The sequence below is a fragment of the Antennarius striatus genome, chromosome 16 (assembly GCF_040054535.1).
Source record: "Antennarius striatus isolate MH-2024 chromosome 16, ASM4005453v1, whole genome shotgun sequence".
NCBI classification, from domain to species: Eukaryota; Metazoa; Chordata; class Actinopteri; order Lophiiformes; family Antennariidae; genus Antennarius; species Antennarius striatus.
Window position 1 is genome coordinate 18,246,168 of NC_090791.1, and position 27,359 is coordinate 18,273,526.

General features: G+C 43.2%; 1 protein-coding gene across 1 annotated transcript; it reads left to right on the forward strand.

The window, feature by feature from the left end:
• LOC137609423 (sodium- and chloride-dependent GABA transporter 3-like) lies at positions 1-27,056 on the forward strand. Its single transcript, XM_068336435.1, has 12 exons — positions 1-83; positions 935-1,067; positions 11,034-11,168; positions 13,328-13,431; positions 13,778-13,902; positions 14,024-14,136; positions 16,960-17,097; positions 17,175-17,277; positions 17,371-17,471; positions 23,850-24,020; positions 24,130-24,259; positions 26,929-27,056. Exons 1-11 carry the CDS (start codon positions 1-3, stop codon positions 24,238-24,240), a joined length of 1,317 nt encoding a protein of 438 aa, XP_068192536.1. The 3' UTR covers positions 24,241-24,259; positions 26,929-27,056.
• The last annotated feature ends 303 nt before the right edge of the window (positions 27,057-27,359 follow it).

Sequence of the window (27,359 nt, forward strand, 5' to 3'; positions counted from 1 at the left end):
ATGACTGGAATACAAAATGGCAACCTGACAGTAAATTGGACATCTGGAAACCTCACCATGTCTTCGGTGTCTGAGTTCTGGGAGTGAGTCAGTGTTACCACATCAAACTCATAATAACATAACAGCAATGCAAAAACAAAAAAATTGAACCATTTTAAAATTCCTTCAACTGTTACAATGTCGAGCGGCATGGTGGCGCAGTGGTTGGCACTGTCGCCACACAGCAAGGTGGCTCCGGGTTGGTGTCCCGCTTTGTACGGAGTTTGCATGTTCTCCTCGTGTCTGCGTGGGTTCTGTCCAGGTTCTCCGACTTCCTCCCACCTCCAAAAATATGCACTTCAGATTAATTGGCCAGTCCCAAATTGATTGTAGCTGTGAGTGTGTGCGCATGTGGTTGTCTGTGTCTCATATATATATATATATATATATATATATATATATATATATATATATATATATATATATATATACTATATATACTGTATATATATACTATATATATATACTGTATATATATATACTGTATATATATATATATATATATAATGTCCCTCTCACTCGGGTAGGTTAGTATCTGTGTCATCCTCAAGCTTGGGTCCTCTGCCAGAGGCCTGGGAGTCTGAGGGTTCTGCGCAGTGTCTTAGCTGTTCCTAGAACTCTCTTCTGGACTGAGACTTCAGATGTTGTTCCAGGAATCTGTTGAAGCCACTCTCCCAGTTTGTGAGTTTGTGGGTTAGCGCCCCAAATGCTCCCACTACCACGGGGACACATTTACCTTAAATACTTTAGGCTCCAGCTCTCAGTGACCCGTGGCCGCAGACAAAGCGGTGACAGAAAATGGATGGATGGATGTTACAGTATATTGCGACACACAAGTAAATATTTGATGGATATTGCATGTAATGATCACTTTGAATCTGGCATTCCCATGCAGGAGAGGAGTGCTATCGATGTCTGAAGGAATTGAAGTATTCGGTACGGTACAGTGGAGGCTGCTCTTATGTCTCCTGGCTAGCTGGGTGATATGCTACTTCTGCATCTGGAAAGGGGTCCGCTCTACAGGAAAGGTCAGGAGAAAATTTTTTTTTTTCATTTTACATTCTATTCATACGAATAGAATATAAGCACATGTACATAAATACATGGATTAGATGTCACAATGACAAGGCTGCTACATAGTTAACTTTCAAAGCAGTTGGAGGTTTGCTCCTTCCCTAAATGCAAAACCAGGAACAACACTAATTTTCACATGCTTGCATGAAGTCAGTATGCTGCTCATTATCCTTGATGATTGCTTTTGGAGTGACATGTAAAAATTCTGATGTTAGACAATTGAGTATGGTTTGGAGTCCAGTACACATGTGCAGGGTATAAAATTTCATTGGAAAATACAGGACCCATTTGGCCTCAACCATTTTTGTCTGTTTGCCTTATTTGCAGGAGTTGAATGGGCCAGATCATTAATATGATTTTTTAATATGATAATATGATTAGCATATTAGTGGCTGTGTACCACAGGTAGGATGTGAACTGGAGGAGAACGAGCAATTCTGGATGGAGGTAGAAGAAGTTAGTCAGAGCATTCTAGATACAGATGGACTTGTGGTTGGTGCCGATTTTAATGTTGGGGAAGGAAATAGAGGTGATGAAGAAATGATGGGTAAGTTTGGCATCAGGGAAAGGAACTTGGAGGGTCAGATGTTGGTAGACTTTGTTAAAAGGATGGACATGGCTATAGTGAAAACCTTCTCCCAGAATAGGCAGGAATATTTGGTAACCTATAAGAGTGGAGGTAGAAACACACAGGTGCATTTTGTGCAGATGGCATCATCAAGGTGTAGTGGTAAGGGAGATTTTAGATAGACAGACTAAGATGGTGGTGATGAACTGGTGGTGGGGAAGAAGATTAAGAAGACAAAGGTAGAAAATAGAACCATGTGTTGGAAGTTGAGAAAGACTTTTAGAGCAGAGGTGAGCCAGGTTATTGGTGGACAGAAAAGGCTCCCAGAAGGTTGGACCATTACAGCCAAGGTGATCAAAGAAACAGGCAGGAGAGTATTCAGGGTCTCTTCAGGTAGGAAAGTAGGAAGGAAACTTGGTACCCTAAAGTACAGTAAACCATAGAAGGAAAGAGGCTAGCAAAGAAGAGAGTCAAAATGGAGGTGGCAAAGGCCAAACAAGAGACATTTGATAACACTTATGCCAGGTTGGACTCTTCGGAAGGAGATAAAGATCTCTACAGGTCCCCAGACAGAGGGATCGAGATGGGAAGAACATGCAGCAGGTTAGGGTGATTAAGGATAGAGATGGAAATGTTTTAACTGGTGCCAATAGTGTACTGGGTAGATGGAAGGAGTACTTTGAGGAAGGGGAAGGTGAGAGAGAAGGTAAAGTTGAAAATACAAGTGTGGGGGACCAGGGAGCAGCGAGTCATTGGCAAGGATAAAGTTAGAACAGCACTAAAGAGGATGAACAATGGGAAGGCAGTTGGTCCAAATAACATTCTTGTTGAGGTATGGAAGCATCTAGGAGAGGTGACTTTGAAGGTTTTGGCCAGGTTTTCAACAGAATTCTAGAAGGTGAGATGATGTCCAATGGAGGAAGAGTTTGCTGGTGCCCATTTTTAGAACAAAGGTGATGTGCAGCTTTGCGGGGACTATAGAGGGATAGGGTTGATGAGTCACACAATGTAGTTGTGGAGATGAGTTTAGAGGCTGGACTCAGGACATAAGTTAGAATGGAATCCCCATGTACCATGATGTTTGCAGACGACATTGTGATCTGCAGTGAAAGCAAAGAGTAAGTGGAGGAACATTTAGACAGATGGCAGCATGCGTTTGAGGGGAGAGGAATGAAGATTAGCCAAAGTGAAACAGAATCTCTTCTTTTCCTTTCGGCTTTTCCCTTCAGGGGTCGCCATAGCAGATCAATTGCCTCCATCTAGCCCTGTCCTTTGCATCCTCTTCTCTCACACCAACTACCTTCATGTCCTCCCTCATTACAGCCATAAACCTCCTCTTTGGTCTTCCTCTAGGCCTCCTGCCTGGCAGTTCAAAACCCAGCATCCTTCTACCAATATATTCACTATCTCTCCTCTGGACATGTCCAAACCATCTCAGTCTGACCTCTCTGACTTTATCTCCAGAACCTCTAACATGTGCTGTCCCTCTGATGTACTCATTCCTGATCCTATCCTTCCTGGTCACTCCCAAAGAGAACCTCAGCATCTTCATCTCTGCTACCTCCAGCTGTCTCCTGTCTTTTCCTCAGTGACACTGTCTCTAGACCAAACAGCATCGCTGGTCTCACCACAGTTTTGTACACGTTTCCTTTCATTTTAGCTGAAACTCTTCTATCACACATCACACCTGACACTTTTCTCCAACCGTTCCATCCTGCTTGTACACACTTCTTCACCTCTTTTCCAGACTCTCCATTGCTCTGGACTGTTGACCCTAAGTACTTAAAATCCTCAACCTTCTTGATCTCTTCTCCCTGTAACCTCACTCTTCCACTTGGGTCCCTCTCATTCACACACATGTACTCTGTCTTACTGCGGCTAACCTTCATTCCTCTCCTTTCCAGGACAAACCTCCACCTCTCTAGCTTCTCCTCCACCTGTTCCCTGCTCTCACTGCAGATCACAATGTCATCTGCAAACATCATAGTCCATGGAGATTACTGTCTAACCTCATCTGTCAGCCTGTCCATCACCATAGCGAACAAGAAGGGGCTCATGGCTGATCACTGATGCAGTCCCACCTCCACCTTGAACTCCTCTGTCACACCTACAGCACACCTCACCACTGTCTTACAGTCCTCATACATATCCGGCACCGCTCTAACATACTTCTCTGCCACTCCAGACTTCTTCATACAATACCACAGTTACTCTCTGGGCACCCTGTCATAAGCTATCTCCAGATCTACAAAAACACAATGCAGCTCCATTTGGCCTTCTCTGTACTTCTCTATCAACATCCTTAAAGCAAATACTTCATCTGTAGTACTTTTTTGGGCATGAAACCATACTGGTGCTCACAAATGTTCACTTCTGCCCTTAGTCTAGCTTCCACTACTCTTTCCCATAACTTCATTATTCCTCTGTAGTTGCCACAACTCTGCGCATCTCCCTTGTTCTTAAAAATGGGCACCAGCACACTTCTCCTCCATTCCTCAGGCATCTTCTCACTGTCTAAGATCCTGTTGAACAACCCAGTCAGAAACTCTACTGCCACCTCTCCTAGACACTTCCAAACCTCTACAAAACTAAATTTAACAACTAAAACGACACGTCCACACAGTTCATCTTCCCCCAGAATGAGGGGATAAATTAGCTCCATAAAATGCTTCTTTATAAAAGAAATTAGATTTATAACTGTACATCTCATCCATACAGCATAAAGACAGAGCGCTGGAAGAAGGGAAAATATCTCCAGAAATCATCAGGACCGCCTGCCTTTCCACTCTTCATCCTCTTCAGTGCCCTCCTCACTTCATCCTGACTAATCTTTTCTACATCCTGGTCCACAACAGTCACCTCTTCTAGTCTTTGTTCTCTCTCATTTTCCACGTTCATAAACTCTTCAAAGTACTCTTTCCATCTTCCCATCACATTACTGGCACCTATCAATAGACTATCCTTAATCACCCTAACCTGCTGCACGTCCTTCCCATCTCTATCTCTCTGTCTTGCCAACCAGTATAGATCAGTCTCTCCCTCCTTACTGTCCAACCTAGCGTACAAGTCATCATAACCCCATTGTTTGGCCTATGCTACCTCTACCTTCACCTTACGCTGCATCTCCCTGTACTCCTGTCTACTCTCCTCAGCCCTCTCAGTGTCCCACTTCCTCTTAGCTAACCTCTTTCTCTGTATGCACTCCTGTACCTCCTCATTCCACCACCAAGTCTCCTTATCTACTTTCCTTCCAGATGACACACCAAGTACTCACCTACCTGTCTCCCTGATCACATTAGCTGTAGTTGTCCAGTCATCTGGAAGCACCTCCTTGCCACCCAGAGCCTGTCTTAACCCCTTCCTAAAAGTCATGCAACACTCTTCCTTTTTTAGCTTCCACCATTTTGTCTTCTGCTCTGCCTTTGCCCTCTTCATCTTCCTCACCACCAGAGTCATCCTACACACCACCATCTTATGCTGTTTGGCTACACTCTCGCCTACCACTACTTTGCAGTCACTGATCTCCTTCAGGTTACACCATCTACACCATTCAAAGTCATTCAACACTCTTCCTTTTTTAGCTTCCACCATTTTGTCTTCTGCTCTGCTTTTGCCCTCGTCTCTCCAAGATGGCGCTGCACTAGTGGCGACTGATTACGGCAGCTCTCCCACACCGGTCTTTGTTTCCTTTCTTTTTAACTGTTTTTCTTACTTCTTTTTTTTCATTTATTTTTAAGTAACTAAGTAGCGTGCCATGGAGACCAAGTTTGTTGTACTCACGCTGGTCTTCATGCTGTTTTTTACATTGGTCACGACCATGTCTGTGGACCCTGTACGCAGCCCTATTGTTTACAGTAGGGATCAGCTGTTGGCGCTCCGTAGCAACGCGGTGCTTCCCCAGGAGAAACCCGACATCCCCCGGGAGCTGAGGAGGAGGAAGCGGGGGAAACGTGCCGGAGTTGCGCACCGGGCCAGGAGGAGGAAAATCAGACCCGTCCTCCCGTCCATCATCATGGGGAACGTACGATCTCTCCCCAACAAGATGGATGAGCTGGCAGCAGTGACCCAGCAGTGCAGCGTCATGGTGTTCACGGAGACATTAATGAGCGTGGCGATTCCAGACATGGCCGTTCATCTGGACGGGTTCAATCTGGTGCGGGAGGACAGGACAAGGGAGAGCGGAAAGAGGAAAGAGGAGGGCTGGCAGTGTTCATGAATGATCAGTGGTGTAACCCTGGACACGTCACTGTTAAGGAGCGGCACTGCTGCCGGGACATTGAACTGTTGGTGGTCGGCGTGCGGCCGTATTATCTGCCGCGGGAATTCTTACACGCCATTGTGGTAGCTGCGTATGTCCCCCCCTCTGCCGACGCGGATGCAGCCTGCGACGTCCTCCACTCTCTAATGAGCAGGCTGCAGACACAGCACCCACAGGCCCTCATCCTCATCTCTGGAGACTTAAATCACGCCCCGCCCCCCCGTCCTCCACTCTGCCCACCGTCACCCAGTATGTTACTTGTTTCACCAGAGACAGTAAAATACTGGACCTGTGCTATGCCAACACCAAGGAGGCATACATATCATCACCCCCGCCCCCCAAGACCACAACCTGGTTCATCTCCTGGCTGTCTTACAAGCCTCTTGTGGAAAGGCAACCAGCTGTGTCCCGCACTGTGAGGAGATGGTCCGACAAGGCTGAAGACACTTTGAAGGACTGCTTCCACAGAACAGAGTGGGATTTATTCTGTGATTCTCACGGGGAGGACATTGACGGTCTCACAAACACCGTCACTGACTACATTAACTTCTGTGTGGATAACACCGTACCGACCAGGACTGTACGGTGTTATCCCAATAACAAACCCTGGATCACCCTGGACATTAAGGCCCTTCTTAAGGAGAAGAAAAGGGCCTTTAAGTCTGGAAACAAGGACGAGCTGAAGGCTGTCCAGATGGAGCTGAGGAGGAAAATCAGAGAGGGGAAGAACATGTACAGGAGGAAGATGGAGGACCAGCTGCAGCAGAACAATGTCAGTGAGGTGTGGAGGGGCCTGAAGACCATCTCAGGCCATAAAGGACCTGACCTCCAGGTCAGGTCCTGACAGGTCCCCCAGCCCAGCCCTCCACGCTGGGCTGGGGGAGGGGGTGGACTATTTGACCAATCGCCTGCAGTTCGTGAGGACCTGGGACTGTGTGTCGAACACAGTTGTCTGCAGCACAGGGGAACCACAGGGAACGGTTCTGGCTCTGTTCCTGTTCAGCCTCTATACTGCAGACTTCTCCTACAACTCCCCCACATGTCACATGACTCTGCAATCGTCAGCCTCATGGGGACGACAGGGAGTACAGAGAACTGACCCAGGACTTTGTGGACTGGTGCCAGCGGAACCGCCTCCAGATCAATGCGGGTAAAACCAAGGAGCTGGTGGTGGATTTCTGTAGGCGATCACTCTGCCCAGTTACACCGGTGAATATCCAGGGTACGGACATCGAGGTGGTGTCCTCGTACAAGTACCTGGGTGTTCACCTGAACACTAAACTGGACTGGAGTACAAACACTCACTCCCTCTACAAAAAGGGTCAGAGCAGACTCTATCTGCTCAGGAGGCTGAGGTCTTGTGAAGTGCGGGGGCCACTCCTAAAGACTTTTTATGACACAGTTGTAGTCTCAGCTATTTTTCATGGGGTGGTCTTCTGGGGCAGCAGCATCACTGCGGCCGACAGGAAGAGACTGGACAGGCTGATTAGGAGGGCAGGTTCTGTCCTAGGATGCTCCCTGGACTCAGTGGGGTGGTGGTGGAGAGGAGGATGACAACCAAGCTGTCATCGATGATGAAGAACCACTCCCACCCTCTACAGGGCACACTGAGATCACTGGAGAGCTCCTTCAGCGATAGGTTGCTTCACCCAAGATGCGTGAAGGAATGTTACCGCAGGTCCTTCCTGCCCACGGCTGTCAGACTGTATAACCAGCAGTCCTCCCAGCAGACCACTCAAAGAACTCAGAGAACTCAAAGAACTCACAGAACTCAAAGAACAAAACATTGTAATTCTGGATGAACAATGTAACCTTCAGGTTGTAGTGTATATTTTTGATGTGTAAATATAACTGTACATTCTGATAATATGATATATGTTAATATGTTTACAATATGTGAATATGTAAATTTCATATGTTGCAAATGTTAATATGTATGTATATTATTTAAGTATTTATGTTTGACCCCCCCCCCCGCTGCCACGATCAGACAAATTTCCCCACTGTGGGACAATAAAGGTTTATTATCATTATTATTATTATTATTATTATTCATATTCCTCACCACCAGAGTCATCCTACACACCACCATCCTATGCTGTTTGGCTATACTCTCATGTACAACTACTTTGCAGTCACTGATCTCCTTCAGGTTACACCGTCTACAAAAGATGTAGTCTACTTGTGTGCTCCTACCACCACTCTTATAGGTCACCCTATGTTCCTGCCTCTTTTGGAAGTATTCACTACAGCCATTTCCATCCCTTTTGCAAAGTCAACTACCATATGTCCTTCCGCATTCCTCTCCTGGATACCAAACCTGCTCATCACTTCCTCATCACCTCTGTTACCTGCACCAACATGTCCATTGAAGTCTGCACCAATGACAACTCACTCACTTCTAGGCATGCTCTGCATCACTTCATCAAAGTCCAACCAGAATTTCTCCTTCTCCTCCAGCTCACATCCTACCTGTGGAGCATACCCACTAACAACATTGAACATCACACCTTCTATTTCTATCTTCAGACTCATCACTCTCTCCGACACTCTTTTTACCTCCAGGACATTCCTAACAAACTCCTCCTTCAAGATAACTCCTACTCAATTTCTCTTCCCATCTACACCATGATAGAACAACTTGAACCCTGCTCCTAAACTTGTAGCCTTTCTACCTTTCCACCTGGTCTCCTGGACACACAGTATGTCTACCTTCCTCCTCTACATCATGTCAACCAACTCTCTACCTTTTCCTGTCATAGTTCCAAGATTCAACATCCCTACTTTTCGTCCTATACTCTTGGCGCTCCTCCTCTTCTCTTTCTTTGTGCGAACGCACTCTACTCCTCTCCTTCTCCAGTAATCCAATTTCCACCGGTGCCCTGTAGGTCAACAGCGCCGATGGTGGTCGTTGTTAACCCGAGCCTCGACCGATCCGGTATGGAAGTCATAGGTTTGATTCGCATCTTTGATTTGGCAAAAGTTTTACGCCGGATGCCCTTCCTGATGCAACCCTCTGTATTTATCCAGGCTTGGGACTGGCACAATAAGACACTGGCTTGTGCCCTCTTGTGGTTACATTCAAAGTGAAACAGAAAATATTAGCGCATAAATGAGAAGAGGTCAAAGAAAGAATGAGTCTACAATGAGAAGAGATAGTGAAGGTAGAGGACTTTAAATACTTGGAGCCAACAGTCCAGAGCAATGGTGAGTGTGGTAAGGTTGTGAAGAAATTGATTCAAGCATATTGAAAAGGATAAAGAAAAGTGTCAGAATGTGAGAGAAGAGTCTCTGCTAGAAAGAAGGGCAATGTTTGGAAGACAGTGGTGAGGACAGTCATGATGGATGAATTAGAGATAGTGGTGAGGACAGCCATGATGGACGGATTAGAGACAGATGTGCTGACAAAAAAACAGGATGGAGGTAGAGGAAATTAAGATGTTGAGGGTCTATAGAAGTGACCAGGTTGGATCGGATTAGAAATGAGCTCATCAGAGGAACAGTCAAGGTGAGATGTTCCGGAGGCAAAGTTAGAGAGAGCAGACTTGGATAGTGTGGACACGCCCAGAGGAGAGATGGTTGGCAGTAGCTTAGTCCACTAGGTTTTGGGGACCGGATGGTAGCCGTTTCAAGACCCACATGGACCAAAAACGCTTTGAGTGTGAACTGGCAGTGTGCGGTACCAGTTCACCTCCTGAGTACTGTTAAAGTGTCCTTGAGCAAAACACCACACCCCTACAAGTTGCTCATTGGGCACCCAACGCTCTACCTGTCTGCATGCCTACAGCCTCCTTGTTTGTGTATGTCTGAGTGTGTTTCAGGCCTGCACTACATACAGTATGTATGTGTGTGATGTATTAACTAGAATGGAAAACTAATGTCCCCTACGGGCGACAAATAAAGGACTTGATATTATTATTATTATTATTATTATTATTATTATTATTATTATTATGGGGGCAGTTGGTGTTAGAGAAGAGGATGCAGAAGATAGGCTGACATGGAGAAGGATGACCCATTGTGTAGACCCCTCACAGGACACGCCCATAGGAAGAGACTGAAGTGTGTCAGATTGTTCCTAAGCATGATTGCAGAAACAACCAACCAACCAAACAATCAACCAAGCGTAATGTAACATAATTTAATGTGACATCATTGTGATACCTCATAATAAAATGATGACACTGCAATGGACTTTTTAAAAACAAAATAGTTTTGTAAAATTTGTATCTGTATTTGTATCTACTGCATCATCATACACTATTTCCTACTGCTGTACATAAAAACACAATATTTGGCAAACAGAATTCCTTAGGCGCACACGGTCAAGGAATCAGAGGGTCTCTACTGGAATTGAAGTATCCATTTATCGATATGCCAAACTACAGTATACATCAATGATCATGGTGGTCTGGTCAGACTCCAATTCAAAGGGAAAAAAACCCACTTTTATTTCAAACAGCTGATGTTATCATGCGTGAATTGGTGTTCTTGTTTTTACACAGCATGTGTAATTTTTTACACAGCATGTGTAATTTTGTGGTTCAAGCATTAGTGATAATGGTGTTTGGAGATGTATGCATTCTGTGAAGGTATTCTCTTTGGTACTGGTAATGCATTTACAAAACATGTTTTATACATGTACATTACTTGTCATTCATGAAGTAATAAAAGATTAATTCATGCTTCACATATTTACATGCAAGATAATGTTTACTCACTATAAAGTGTTACCAGTTGACAATTTTAACATATATTTATGGTCATTGGGTCTGAAAATCTTTTCTGTAAAATGCAATTGCCTGACAAGGTCAAAAATATGTGGCTCTTTTTCCAACTCTCTACTACAGAAGAAACCTTGTAAGAAAATGCAGGATTTATGTAAAATCATTATCTGAACAGAACACGAAAGTAGCTTTATGTGTTGATTGCTGTTGTTACTGACAGTACCAAGGAACTGCATGCTTTATTTCATTTTAAGTCCATACTATATGAAGTAACAACACTAAAAGGACTGTATGAACAGCGTTTTAAGAACCTAATGTAATGATTGGATATCATGCTCAATTTGCTAAACAGCCACTGAAATTCCAGGTGGTGTATTTCACGGCTCTGTTCCCTTATGTGATGCTGGTCATCCTGCTGATCAGGGGGTTGACCCTGCCAGGAGCTTGGAATGGTGTGGTCTATTACCTGTATCCAGATCTCTCTCGCCTGGCTGACCTTCAGGTGAGAACCACAGGACAAATTTGCTGCTGTCTAATTTGTAAATTCTGTAAGGCTCAAGAAAACCTGTGGTCCAATACACAATTGGAAATTATGTTCTGATCTCTGTTAAGACACTTCAAATGAAACTTAAGTAGATCAATTAACCTCTGGCAAGGTTTTGCTTGGGGAAAAACTTGCCAGACGTTACTGAGATAGACCCATGAGGAGGCCGCAAGGACGTCAACTACAGCCAAATAACTCAAGTGAGTAAGGCAAGTCCTGAGAAGTAAGCTGCTGTCTGTCAGTCCAGCCATTGGTCGGTCTTCTTGATATCAGCCACTTCCTCTATCTGATGGTGGTACATGCCGTGTAGGTGCTCGTCCCTCCATGTTGTCTCCTCGTACTCCTCCCCTCTCTTGTCAGGTTTCTGCTGTCTAAGGCGTTCACTGAGCAGCTCATTTTTGGGGGCCATCTTTTTAATGTACTCTTGGATTTTCAATGTTTCATCCTGGACAGTGCTCCTGTTGCTCACTGGTCCTTGGCTGCCCTCTTTCCGCTCAGTGTAAAGCTTCAGGGTGCTGGACTTGGGGTGAAAAACTCCATGCATGGTGCAGAGCTTTTTAGTTTTGATATCTGTGGCTTTTGGCCTGGCTATCTAAATTTTTCTTCAATGTATATGTTTTCCCTGTTTCTGTCTGTTCATATATTTAAACAATACTGTACTTAAGGCCTGTTCTTGTGCTGCCATGATCAGTGCCTCTGCGCTGTCAGTCCAGCTTTATTCAGCCAATTTGTAGGTCTTCTTGATATCAGCCACTTCCTCTGTCTGACGGTGGTACATGCCGTGTAGGGGCTTGTCCCTTCATGTTGTCTCCTCCGCCTCCTCCTCCTCCTCTTCCTCCTCAGGTTTCTGCCTTTTTAAGGAATTAACTGAGCAGTTCATCTGTTGGGGCCAACTTCCTGATTTACTCTTGGATTTTTGATGTCTCATCCTGGTTTGATGTCTCATAATGGCCTCCTCATGATTGCCATTAGCCTGTGGGATTCCAAGGTATTTGTAGCTGTCCTTGATGTCTCCTATCCAGCCCCCTGGTAGGATAGAAGACATCTATCTATCTATCTATCTATCTATCTATCTATCTATCTATCTATCTATCTATCTATCTATCTATCTATCTATCTATCTATCTATCTATCTATATAGATAGATACTTTATTAATCCCGGAGGAAATTGTATGTATGTATGTATGTATGTATGTATGTATGTATGTATGTATGTATGTATGTATGTATGTATGTATTATATATATGTGTGTGTGTGTGTGTGTGTGTGTGTGTGTGTGTGTGTGTGTGTGTGTGTGTGTGTGTGTGTGTGTGTAGAGAGACAGAGAGAGAGAGAGAGAGAGAGAGAGAGTATATTTGGGAGGTTGTGGGACCAATTGATTCTTCAAAACCCACTATCAAGGCTAACAAAGAAACAGCTGTTAGCCTGGTGTTCCAACACCTGTAACCCAAAACTGCTATCACAACTAAAGATCGATGAAATACTACAACCATGCCATAGCATGGTTGTAGCAAGGGGGAGCCAGGATGCCAGGTCACCGGGGGGAATTCACCATCACCTCCACAATCTGAGATTGGGTACCAAGTCCCAAGAAATATAGACAGCCTTAATACAGGAGTTGCTGACCTGAGAAGCAAGATCATGCCCCAACTGGAAACGTAGAACATCTGACAAATACCGAACCTGAGTTGTCAAATACCTTCAGAAGATCTGCTTGTACAAAACCCGGGCTGCGGACCGGTACCGATCAATGGGTCATTTGGTGTCTGGCCACACAGAAAGAAAAAATAATTTAGATTACTTTCGTTTTATTTATTTTGGAGTCAGAACAATGTTTTATTTTGAAAAGTGACGTCTGTGCGGAATGACAGAGATGATGTTTTGTAAAACAGTAATATTTTTTCAGCACAAAGACTCACCAGCTTGATACCAGTAATATTGTCTAAATGAGATCAAACTTCCCCAGTATTAAATTGCTTTTGTTTTTTCATTTATGTAGCTCTATGTCTAATTGGAGCTGAAGACAAAAAAATGCCTGTGTAAAATTTGAAGGTATAACACTAAATGCAGTGCTAGTGACCTGATAACATGTGATGTCTTATCTTTGTGAACCAGGTGTGGATGGAGGCTTGCGCGCAGGTTCTGCTCTCCTATGGTGTTGCATCAGGAACATTAATCACATTGGGCAGCTACAACAAAGTCAAGAACAACTGTTACAAGTAAGCTAGAAGATCAGTAACTCCAAAGGACATTGTGAATGTTTTGCTCCACATCTGTTTTATTTTTTAATTGATTCCAGTGTGTGAATAGGAATGATTTGGGTACCTTTTGTGTGACTTGGGAATCAATCAATTGTGAATCAAATTAAAAATCTGGCAGATATAACAACAGTTTATTAACTTATTAACAACTCAGCAACTCAAGTGTCTTATCAGAGTTATCCGTGTGTGTGTGTGTGTGTGTGTGTGTGTGTGTGTGTGTGTGTGTGTGTGTGTGTGTGTGTGTGTGTGTGTGTGTGTGTGTGTGTGTGTGTGTGTGCGTGCGTGCGTGTGTGTTTGTGTGTAGGGACAGTCTGTGGTTGTGTGTGCTCAACAGTTGCACCAGCTTTGTTGCTGGGTTTGCAGTCTTCTCAGCTCTGGGTTTTATGGCAGAGAAACAGGGACTTCCTGTTGACAAGGTTGTCAAATCAGGTATGTTTCAAAACTCAAGACTGATGTGTTAGAAATGAGAATCAAACCTACTTTTAATTTTTATGTAGAAATGGACAAAAAAATCCGATAAATGAAAACAACTCTTGCTCTTGTCCTCCAGGTGCTGGACTTGCATTCATTGCTTTTCCTCAGGCTGTCGCCATGATGCCAGTGCCTCAGCTATGGGCTGTCTGCTTCTTCATTATGCTCTTGATGTTGGGAGTGGACTCTGTGGTAACAGGCTGGGAGCTGGGTTCACATCTATGGATGTTTTGTTTTATAACAGTGGTTCTTAACCTTGTTGGAGGTACCGAACCCCTGCCGGTTTCATATGCTCACTCACCGAACCTTTCTTTAGCAAAAATAAATAAATAAATTCAAATTTAAGACATAAGTATATGTTTTACTGAGGTATTCAATGAATTGTAGATTAATGTCAAATGTCACCTTTTTCAAAGGAACAAACCCAAGACAGTGCATGAACTCACATGAAATTATCTACCTGCAAATCAGTGACTTCTGCTGTTGTTATTGGGAGACCAGTTCAGATATGCGTGGCTTCACCTTAGCAAGTGCTGCTGTTATGTCATTTTCACAGCAAAATCTGTTTCTTTTGCTTTCCATGCAGCTTAAGGAAGTGTTTCTTTATTTTTGCCAGTGTGAGACTAGAGTTGCTCAACTTGACACTGCAAATCATGCAGAACGCTGACTCCCATCATGTTCCGTCATACAGTAGATGTAAATTCACGTTGCACATATTCGTCCGACCACTTTTTTTTGCTCAACATAGTTACTATGAATTAAAATATTAAGAAAGCAATCAGATGACGTACCATTATGACAGGCAAAAATCGACTACTGAGTGCGCAAAATCCCATGTAGCTCAGGTAGGCTAATCGATGTACCGTGATCACCTGCAGCCAGTGATGGCTAAGGGGGGCATGTCGTCACGAATTGACACAATGTGTCAAACGTACACAGTGATTTGCGTATGCTCGGCAAAAACACCCGACACATTGTTTTGGGTGTTTTGTCTTGACCTCCGTCTTCGCCGAACCCCTGAGACTGACTCACCGAACCCCTAGGGTTCAATCAAACCCATATTAAGAACCACTGTTTTATACTGCAAGTATTATTTCATCATAATAATTACCTTAGTTTTACTTATAGTATATATATATATATATATATATATATATATATATATATATATATATACATACACACTATATAACAACTCAGCAACTCAAGTGTCTTATCAGAGTTATCCGTGTGTGTGTGTGTGTGTGTGTGTGTGTGTGTGTGTGTGTGTGTGTGTGTGTATATATATATATATATATATATATAAAATGAATAGTACAACATGCCTCCAAATAAGGCAACATCAATAGCAAGATGCATTAGAGGTAAGATTGGGCCTAAAAAATCCAGCCCGACCCGACCCGAACGTAATTACTGACTTTTTGAGCCTGACCCGGCCGAATTTCGGGTCGGGCTTGCTTCTTCATTATGCTCTTGATGTTGGGAGTGGACTCTGTGGTAACATGTCCTCTTTCACTACATCCATAAACCTCCTCTTTGGTCTTCCTCTAGGCCTCCTGCCTGGCAGTTCAAAACTCAGCATATCTTCTACCAATATATTCACTATCTTTCCTCTGAACATGTCCAAACCATCTTAGTCTGGCCTCTCTGACTTTATCTCCAAAACCTCTTACATGTGCTGTCCCTCTGATCTACTCATTCCTGATCCTATCCATCCCGGTCACTCCCAAAGAGAACCTCGGCATCGTCATGTATGCTACCACCAGCTCTGTCTCCTGTCTTTTCCTCGGTGACACTGTCTCTAGGACCAAACAACATTGCTGGTCTCACCACAGTTTTGTACACATTTCCTTTCATTCTAGCTGAAACTCTTCTATCACACATCACACCTGACACTTTTTTCCACCCATTCCATCCTCTACAGGCTTCTTCACCTCTTTTCACACTCTCCATTGCTCTGGATTGTTGACCCTACGTACTTCAAATCCTCCACCTTCTTAATCTCTTCTCCCTCTAACCTCACTCTTCCACTTGGATCCCTCTCATTCACACACATGTACTCTGTCTTACTGCGGCTAACCTTACACACATTACGCTGCAACTGCCTGTACTCCTGTGTACTCTCCTCAGTCCTCTCACTGTCCCACTTCTTCTCAGCTAACCTCTTTCTCTGTATACACTGTTGTACCTCCTCATTCCACCACCAAGTCTTCTCAGTTTATGTGTTTTTGCAACAGCAATCTTAAGTAGCTCAACCCTCTCAAGTCCAACTACTGCACATAAGAGAGAGGCAGCAGTTGGTCCATTGTCCAGTCAGAGTCCTTGTATCACCCAATACTGTCTCTCCTGTGCCGAACACCACGATCACAACTGCAGTAGAAATCATTAAGACCATTCTGTTATGATTATTCATAGGTTTGGCCTTTTAAATATCTATGTGGTAATCATCTCTAATTAACAGATATACAGTATATTAGTACATGTGCAGAATAGACAAGTGAATATTTTACATTTTGATTTTTTTTAAAAATAAAGTAACCAAGGGAATAACAAAATTTCTGCATGTTTGGGGCGGCAGTGGCTCAGCAGTAGAGTAATCATCTTGAAGACAGGATCGCCCAGCCATCGGGGATTTGAATCCTGCTCCCGCCAGAACATCCAACCGAGTGTGAGTCGATGGTGGGAGGTGTGGGCTCACCTCCTAGACACTGCCAAGGAGCCCTTGAGCAAGGCGCCGTCCCACCTACAAGATGCTCATTGAGGCGCGACCCTCGTGTGCGACCCATCACTCCCCCTCGCTTGTACTCTATATGTCCTCTCTTGACTAATTGCATGCCTACAGGCCCCTAGTGTGTGCTGTGTTCAGGGGCCTGTAACCTGTAACCCCTGTGTGTAATTAACACATATATGTGTGAAGTGTGAGTGTAAAAAGAATTTAAAGAGGGATGATTAAAGTATAGATTATTATTAATAGACTTGAAGTTCATATTTTCCCTGTCTGCTTGTCTGTGTCAGTTTGCAGGTTTGGAAACTTTAACATCAACGGTGATTGACATGTACCCAATGCAGATGCGCAGACCCTGGCGTAGAGAAATATTTCTCCTCCTCTTCTGCTCAGTCATCTTCCTAATACAGATCATTCTTACCACTCAGGTAAGTGTAAACTTATCAAAGTCAGCACTGAAAATATTCCCAGACTTGAGTAGTATTTAATGTACTGTGTTGACTAGGGGGGAGTGTACCTGGTCCAGCTGGTTGACCACTATGGTATTACTGGAGCGGGTTTATTGTTTTTGTGCCTGGTTCACTGTGTGGCTGTTGGCTGGGCTTTTGGTAAGCACCATCGCATGTCTTTCTCATATAATTCTGTCACTAGACAAAAGACAGAATGGTCTAGTCCTTTAAGAAAGTATATTTATCATGCAGGGGCTGAACGGATGTGTGATGTGATTGAAGACATGACAGGCCAGAAACCATGTGTTTTTTTCAAACTGTGTTGGCGTTACATCACCCCCCTGATCTGCACGGTGAGTTATACACTGCAGAACAACTTGCCAAATAATACAAAATAAAGTGTACATGACCTGCTCTGGATTGCTTCAGTTCCATTTTCATAAATATGGCCCACAAGGACTTATTTATCTGTATGTTTGTCTGTATTATTGTTCCAGTTAACTGTACTTAATCACCAAACTAAATGCAAGGACTAAACATAAAAGTTAAGAACATATGAACTTCCATTCAATTATGATTGTGTCACTGGGTGCGAACAGGACCCAAGTGCAGCACAAAGAGGCAAGACAGGAGTTAAGTTCAACAGTGTTTATTTTCAGGCCGGGCGGAGTGGGAATCGAACGCGGAGTGGGAATCGAACGCCTGCCGCCTGGGAGACCCAGGCGGCAGGCAGGCAGGTAACCGCTAGTCCAGCGGAGCACGCTGGAGACACAATGGATCCCTCCAACGAAAGGGAGCAGGCAGGAGACGAGGTCAAGGGACAGAAGGCTAGTCAATTTACCGGGGCTGGAACAGGAGGCAGAGTCGTTGGACAGGCGAGGGTCAGGTTTTAACTATGTTGCACAGAGAGATGAGGCAGGATCCGTGGACGAAGGGCGGGTAGGTTGGCTGGGAGGCAGAAGAGAGGCCGAGTCCAGGGACGAAACAGGTTGTGATCGGACAGGTAATCCGGAGTAGAACGCTGGAGAGTAGGACATGGGTCAATTACAATCTGGCAGAGACTGAGTGTGAGACGTGGGTTTGAATACCGGACTTCTTCTTCTTCTTCTTGATTTCCGGCAGTGTAGACGCTGTACTGCGTATTACTGTCCTCCACTGGTAGTTATTTTAATCTACTTCAGATTCTTCCATATAGTCCAGTTTCATGCAAAAACTTCAAGACTACTCTGGAAATCAATTGATGGTTCTCAAAGTGGCCAAACAAAGAAGAAAAAGAAAAGACTTGAACTTCTAGTTCTGCCATCTGGATAAATAATCTCAGCCTTTCAGTGCTGTATTGACGGCATTCTAAGAACACATGCTTAACTGTTTCAGGCCTCCCACAGTGACATAAACCTGTGTCATGCTTTCCTATAATGAATAGAGACTGATTTAAAGCACAGTGACCCATCCTCAATCTACATAATTTAACAGAGTCCCTTCGGGATAGTGAGCTATGATGACATTTCCTATTGACTTGAGATTGAATAGAAAAGTAGTGCCTCTCCTTACTTTCTTTCTCCCAATCCACTTGCCACTCCTTAATTAGGCCCTCTTTAATTATTCCTCTCAGTTCCACTCTTCCTAAAGGGAGGTGTTCTACAAATTGCTTATTTAAACTTTCTTTGGCTAAGCTGTCTACTTGGTCATTACCCTGTATCCCATTGTGCCCAGAAACCCAGCAAAATGAGATGTCACTGTCTACCCTTACTCTATTTATTACTCTCAGGATTTCATGTACAATGTCAGACCGAGCTTGAGATTTTTTCCCCCTTTAACGCCTCTAGAGCAGCAGCAGAATCGGAACAGATAACAACTACCCTGGCATTTGTCTCCTTTACCCACCGTAAAGCCCAAAGAATTGCCATTAACTCAGATGTGAACACAGAGCTTTCATCAGAGATTCTAATACTTCATTTTAAATTAAGTTGCTCTACATAGACCCCAAACCCAGCTCTCCTACTATCTGGATCCCTAGAACCATCTGTATATATTAGCAACTTACTCTCCCTAATTGAATTAAGATACATTTGAACACTAGTTATCATCTCTCTCTTATCTTTCTTGTGAAGAAAACTCATCTCGATGTCTAGCTCATTCATTACCCATGGGGGAATGGGTGACCAGCTCGCATGTTCCACTATGCCCCTCTGAACCATGTTCATTTTTGTAGCCCACTGATTCATATCAACAATAAATGATTTAAATTTCCCACTTCCTTCCACCTCTTGTAAAAGACGTCTAGCTGGGAAAGTTTGAGAACTCCCATTAATTTTTACCCAGTACTGTAATCCTAACTTAATGCGCCTTAGCCATAAGGGCATTTCTCCCATTTCAACAAGCAAAGCAGGGATTGAGGAGGTTCTAAAAGCTCCACAGCAGAGCCTCAAGGCCTTTGCCTGATTTACGTCCAGCCTGGCTAATACTGTTTTCGAGGCTGCACCATAAATAAAACACCCATAATCAAAAACTGATCTAATCATGGCCTGGTATGTAAGCTGCATCGTCTCCCTGTCAGCTCCCCACTCACACCCAGCCAGGCTTCTTAAGATGTTGATGATCTTTTCACACTTTTCCACTATTTTACTAATGTGTACAGCCCAAGTCATACGCTCCTCAAACCAGATGCCCAAAAACTTAAAAACCTTCACTTTTTCTAATGGAAAACCATATATTTTCAACTCAGTCATAGGTAATTTTCTCTTAAATCCAAAGATCATATATTTTGATTTTGATGTTGAAATCTTGAAACCCCATGTCATTCCCCACTCCTCTACACTCTGTAATGCCTTTTGGATCTGTTTTACAATAAACTTCACATTTCGTCCTCTTTTCAAGATGGCCCCGTCGTCTGCAAACAAGGACAGCCCAAATCCTTCACTTATATTATCAAAGATGTCATTTATCATTACATTAAACAACACTGGAGAAATAACACTTCCCTGAGGAGTACCATTCTCTATTAATACTGTCTTAGAACTGACACCACCCACACGAACCTGAATAGTTCTTTCCTTTAAAAAAATATTTGATCCAATTAAACATTCGTCCTCTAATTTCCAGATCATAAATTTTTATCAATAATCCATCCTTCCATAGAGAATCATACGCTTTCTCAATATCTAAAAATACACCCATTACCACTTCTTTATTATTAAACGCCCTTTTAATATCTTGATCTAACAAAGCGACTGACTCCATTGTGGAGCGACCCCTCCTAAAACCATTCTGGAAATTAACAAAAAGCCCTCTTGATTCCAAGAAATACTCTAACCTATTTGTAACCATCCTCTCCATTATTTTGCAGAGGACTGATGTAAGCGCTATGGGCCGGTAAGAACATGGATCTGTCACCTCTTTGCCTGGCTTTAAAATCAGGACCACCACTGCATGCTTCCATTCCTTCGGTAGACATCCCTCTGCCCATACTGTGGATCTCATCCAACACAAAGTTGTCTAGATGTTTAAAGAGCTCGTATGACAGTCTGTCTCGCCCTAGAGTGGTATTTGCCCCAGCCATAATGGCATCCTTCAGTTCCTTGATGGAGAAAAATAGGTTAATTGGATTCTCATTTTCCATGCGCCTCTCCAGTTTCCACTGGTTAGCTGACATCACCTCTGCTCTCCTCCTAGATCCCTCAACCCCAAAACTCTCTGATTTATGCACCTCCTGAAAAGTATCTACAAACATGTCTGCCTTTTCTTTATTTGACACTGCCTCAACCTCACCTTTCTGCAGTACTCGGATAGATCTTCTCCTATAAGCCCCTGACATTTTGTGTACAGCTGACCATAACTGGCCTTCTGACATCTCTGGACTTATTGTGTCACAAAATTTCCTCCAGCTATTCCTCTTTTCCTCTTTTATGACTTTCCTTGCCAAAGCCCTCAATCGCTTAAATTCAATAACATTAACCAACATTGGATATTTCCTTAATATTCTATACGCTCTATTCCTGTTCCTTACAGCTTCATCACACTTTTTGTTCCACCATGGTACACGCTTCTGGTTCTTAAGCTCTCGCTTCTCAGGAATGGTGCCACAAGCTGCTACATGAATCATGAAACTAATAGAGCTATTCCACCTGTCCACAGAGCCCTCACTGCCAACCTCTCCTACTAAGCTATTTGCTCTTTCCCGAAATTCATCCCACTCGGCCTAAGAAAAATTATATCTGGGTACCCTCTCTCCTTCTTCCTTCCTCAACTCTCTCCCAAACCTACACAAAATTGGGAAATGATCACTACCCAACGTACAACTATCCATTACCTCCCACTCCCCTATTCTAGCTAAATTGGGGGACACTATTGCTAAATCTATGTTACTAGAGGTGTTTCTAGCAATATCATATCTTGTTGGACTACCATCATTTATCACTACCAATCCATGCTTATCCAGAAAGTGTTCAACTACTATCCCATTGCTGTCCCTTTTCTTACTACCCCATAAAGGATTGTGTGCATTAAAATCTCCTGTCCATACAACAGGGCACTGTACTTTCTCCGTTATCTCATCAAAATCTGACAATAACAAACAATTACAGGGATTATAGAAGTTAATCACAGTAACACTATCTTTATTTTTACAACTATTATTACTGTACCTGTTGCTGCCCCACACCTCCACAGCTATACACTCAAGACTACCACTTAAATTCACTCTCCTGTACTGCAGCTCATTTTTAACAAAGGTTGCACAACCCCCATGAGATTTATCAATCCTCCCTATCTCCCTACCTACCACTTCTGCCCGATCCAACCTCAGGCACTCATATCCTGGGATTACAAAATCCAAGCTGGGCTTTAACCATGTCTCCTGAATACAAATCAGCTTGGGCTCATTCTCAAGCTTGTCAACAAATTTTTTCAACTCCTGACCATTTTTAATTAGACTCCGGGCATTCCATTGGAGGATACAAAACATTATGATGCTAACAATCCTCCACATCATCTGCTATGTTTGAATCCTCATCCTCACTGTTTTCCCTCATCCTCTTTGCTGTATTCTGTACCTCCGACATGTGCTGATGTAACTTTTCTGGAACCTGCTTTGCCCCAAGGAACCTTTCAGCTGCCCCCACCACTTCCCTGATAATGTCTGATCTATTTGTGGTCTTTGACAGAAAGATGCGCTTAGCTCCAACCAATACATCAACCACAAATGACAAAAATGACTCCTTACTCATAACCAACATGTCCGGAGGAGGCATGATTGGTGCAGCGCTTTTGTTCCCCAGTTTTACATTAACCCCACTCTCTACTCTGTACCCTCTTGCCACTGTCTTCACTGCCTCAGCATATGACACCTTGTCTCGCTCCCTCACAACCTGCACCTGCCTGGCCTTGATAGTATATTCACATCCATGATATGCTGCCACATGGTCCCCCCCACAGTTAGAGCATTTAGGCACATCTGATCTATCTGATCTGATCACATCTCCTCTGCTTCTCTGGTATTTCACCTTCCTCCCCCAGAGCCCCTCTCTTCCTGAGCACCTGCTGCCACCCCCCTCCCTCAGACCCCCCTCTCCCTTCAGAAGCCATACGGCCTCAATTCCCTTCCCCCTACGCTATTCTCCTAGTTCTAATCCTACTCTGTCAAAAAAAAGAGAAAGGAGTTTTACAGTTGTGATCAAACAAACAAAATGAAAAGAAAGAAGGGCCAACAGAACAGTGAGAAACCACCAATGACCAACAACTAGCATCAAACACAACTTCCCGCATCCGCTCTCCACCTAATCCCACCAAGAAAATCTGAATACCTGACTGATTGCTGATGGGCTGTAGGTGTGGGTGATCAGCGGGAGGTGTGGTCAGGCTGGGAGGTGGGACAGTGGAAACTGTGGAGCAGACTACAGGAACGGAGTGATCATGACAGATTGGATCATTGTAGTAGAAGACCCTCACCCAAAATACGTCTCCGTTTGTTCGTTCGTTCGTTCGTTCGTTCGTTCGTTCGTCTTTTTGAAAATCAGACAATTGTAATTGTCTCGTCTTCAGCCAATTATCCTCCTTGCTGGTCAAGAATGTTGCTAGAGCCTAACCCAGCTGGCTATGGGCAAAAGATGGAGTACACCCTGGACGAGTCGCCAGCACACTGAATAATTTCCCTTTGGGATTATTTAAGTATTTATTCACTCATTCATTAACATCACGAGGCCACACATAGACAGACAACCACTCACACACACGCTCACACCTACGGATAATTTAGAGTGACCAGTTCACCTAAGCTACATGTTTTTGGAGAACTCGGAAAGAACCCACGCAGACATGGAGAGAACATACAAACTCCACACAGAAAGGACTTGACCCCAGAACACCACTTCTCACTGCGCAACCGCGCAACCCTATTGATCAACGTTTAATGATAAAGCACTTAATCACATCAATAGACATTCTGAAGCGCTTAATCAAGACATTTTTAAACCATCCATGTTTTGGTTTTTACTAAATTATGCAGCGGTCTCAAAACCAATCTCTTTGACATCACAGAGGTGGAACCGACACCCCATCATGTTCAAATAGATGTTGGGGTGTGTAAACATACTGAGGTTGGCAGTACTAACTGGATGAATTTTATGAGGATAAAATGCAAAGGTCTGCTTCCAAAAAGACTGCAGACATCACAGTGTTAGTGCTTCCTCCTTGTACACACAAGAATTAGTTTGTTCTTTCAATTTTTCTTCAAGGTTTGCTTCATCTGCACATTTCTGGATCACAAGCCCCTGACAGTCAGTGGGGGTTATGTGTACCCAGACTGGGCCTATGGTCTGGGCTCGGCCATGTCCTTGTTCATGGTTGTCCCTGTACCCATCTGGGCTGCCAGCAAGATCTGGTTCACAAAGGGCACCATCAAAGAGGTAAAAGCACCAACAGATATTGCTTCTTTTCTTCTTTATTTTTTATATCTCGGCTGCAGTGCATACGATTTACATGCAACATTTACTTCTTTCCCTCTTTGTCATACAGCGTCTCCTGATCCTATGGTATCCTGCTTGTGATCTTGTCAAATACAAGTCAAAAGAAGACATTCCTATGAATGACACAGAGGATAAAAAGATGTCTGAAAAAGAACCTTAACATGAGTATATTACTTCAGGTAATCTATGGTTTTTTTCCCCTTTGGATTGATATTCAGTGTTTCTTTACGTGTGTTTCTTATTTACATGTTGTTGTTGTTTTATTTTTTGGGGGTTTTTTGGGAGGGGGGGGTGTCCCTGAAATAAAAATAGAGTTGCTTTGAACACCAAAATCCCAACCGTCCCATCAATGGGAAGAATGTTTTGCAGCATGACCAATGCCCTGAAACAAAAATCAGGCTACAACTGCTTCACACAGCCTTAGTGATGCATGCTGCATGTATTTTGCAGTCACAAATGGGTCATATGTTCTTCTACCCAAACATTCTCTGACTGTCGAAGAATCACCATAAACTCCAGGGGTCTTGTTTCTGACCAGAGAGTTATAAAAAACCTCCGTCTCTTTACTTCCTGTTGCTTTTTGCAAGTTGAAGGAATTCACACATGTCCATGAATTTTTTAATGCACCTGTCTTCCTCACACTCAGCTGCACCCGGAGCAGTCCTTTCTCGTCCCAGCAGTTATAAACATGGAGTTTTTATAACACAGCACATAAACACATAGAGTGCTCCAGTGCTGTTCACACAGAACCAACCTAATTGTGTATTCTTCAGTCACATCAAGCTGCTGCTTCCCTCTGCTGCCATGCAGGAGTCTGTACAGTTCTCAAGAAAGGACAAGATCTGAGGTAGCCTTTCTTTTCCAACCAAATTTACCCAACATTATCTCTGTAGTGCCTCGGTGCACTGGCGTCGCACCTGGAGTTTCCCCCGCTTCACATACTTAGCCGGCTGGGATAGGCTCCAGCTCCCCGCGACAACAGAAAAAGCATTTCAGGAGATGGATGGTTATCTCTGTAGTGTTGCTAATTTGAAAAATACTTTTAAATGAATTAGTCGTGGAGTTTTTTGTTAATCATTAATCAGAATTCTATAACCATTGCTATCCTATAATAAACTTATTTTTTGAAGAACTCTAAGGAATACAATGAATCTCCTTACGGGGAAACAGGTGGAACCAGGATGAGTAGCTTCAGTTTACCAACAATAACAAGCCAACAGGCTCGTTGTTGTTCTCTTTATAGGGTTAGACTGCCTTTTTTGGAAATCCAGGCAATCAAAATCTAAGTATAAATCCAGACTTTCCTGCAAGATTTAAGTATGTCTCAAATACAGAAATTGTCCTGGCTACTCCTGTCCGTATCAATTCCCCTTAAAAGTGTTTGGCAATAAACCAAATCCACACCAATATCCATGGTTAACCAATGGGTAACTGACATCCTTTTTTCTTAATCATTCCATCCTCTTTTTAACAGTGTTGTATTGTCATCAAAAAATTAGGAGGCTTACTCCTGAGCCTCAGGAACTTCAGCCTGCAGTCACAGTGGGCCAACCTTACCTTGATCTTTTTCTGATTGTGGGAGGAAACCTGGAGGAAACACATGCAGACATGTTTATGTGAGGCACCACTATGTTCCTTGTCAAAAATCCCTGCTCCTCACAGCAGAGTTCTAAGGGGTTAGTGATTGAAATCTTTACCCAGGAAACTGGACATCACTCTTCAAGGTATTAGTAGATAAGTTACACTATTGTTAAGATAATTATCACAGACAATTACAGATGAGTAATTAGTACCACGGCAGGTTCTCCGGCTTCCTCTCACCTCCAAAAGCGTGCATTTCAAGTTAATTGGCCAGTCCCAAATTGCCCAGGAGTGAGTGTGCGTGTACATAGTTGTATGTCTTTGTGTGTGGCTCCGCGGTGCACTGGCGTCGTGCCTGGAGTGTCCTCCGCCTCACACCCTATGCCAGCTGAGATAGGCTCCAGCTCCCTGTGACCCGCTACAGCAGATTCAGCGGCAGAAAATGAATGAATAATTACGCTAGTACCAGTAGTGATTATTCTAAAGTATTTTACAAGGATCCAGTTACACACTCATTTGCACAAATATTAATTTCTATGAATATTTACAATTTTTGTAAGATTATATCCTACTTCTGTTTGCAATGCTTTCTGGAAACTTTTTCCATTACTGTGTTTGGAGTCTGAAAATGCTTCATTTGGAGCATTACAACTACCAATCAATGTCCCAGAGAAATGGCACACACATCTTATTACAATATTTCATAAAACGGTTCGAACATGTACATAGATAAAACAACAAAATTAAAGCAACACACTGAATATTGAGTAAGTAGTATTGCATTATCCTGTGATGAAATTTCACATTAGTAACGTGTAGGCTTGTATTCAATTCCTTTTGGTGTGGAGTTTGTTTGTGCCCCCTTTCCCCATCGTGTGTGTTCTCTCCGAGATCTTTGGCTTCTTCCCACCTCCAAAAACATGCAGCTTGGGTGAACTGATCACATCAAATTGTCCATAGATGTGTGTATGTATTTGTCTTTCAAGTGGCCTATAAAGAGCTGGCAAGGTGTCCAGGGTGTACCCCACCTCTTACCTGTCACAAGCTGGCATAAGCTCTACTTCTATTGTGTAGAGCTTATGGATGTATATATGTATGTACTGTATGTATGTATGTGTGTATGTATGTATGTATGTATGTATGTACTGTATGTATGGATGGATGGATATAAATTCTCCCCACTGCTCCTCAGAGGTAGGTCATATGGAGAGACCAATTTTATTTTGTCATATTTTCTGTGATATTAAAGCTTCTTCCTTCCAACCAGGTCCTGCATCACCACCAAGACTCTCTACTCCACCTGGGAAGAGTAAAACTGCAAGGGGCCAATGATAAGACGTTACACTTGGTGGCATCTAAAGCAGAGACAATTTTCCAAAATCCTGGAACTAAAGGTTAGATAACTTTTGACCATTGTGTTGTTGGCATAATTTTTTTGATGACATCAGTGAAATTATTATAGACTATTATTATTCATGCACCACACAAGACTAATTATTATAACTACTTATAGGTGCAGAGATAGCACTAGTGGGATAATTGAAATAATTTTCTCTCTTAAATAGGCATGACTAAAACTGATTCATAATTGAGGCTTCTGACCTTGTGTAACACATAAATACACACTGACGTTGCTACAGCTAATGTTAACTGAATAAATACTAATATCAAAATGCATTGTTTTAAACTCATACTTTT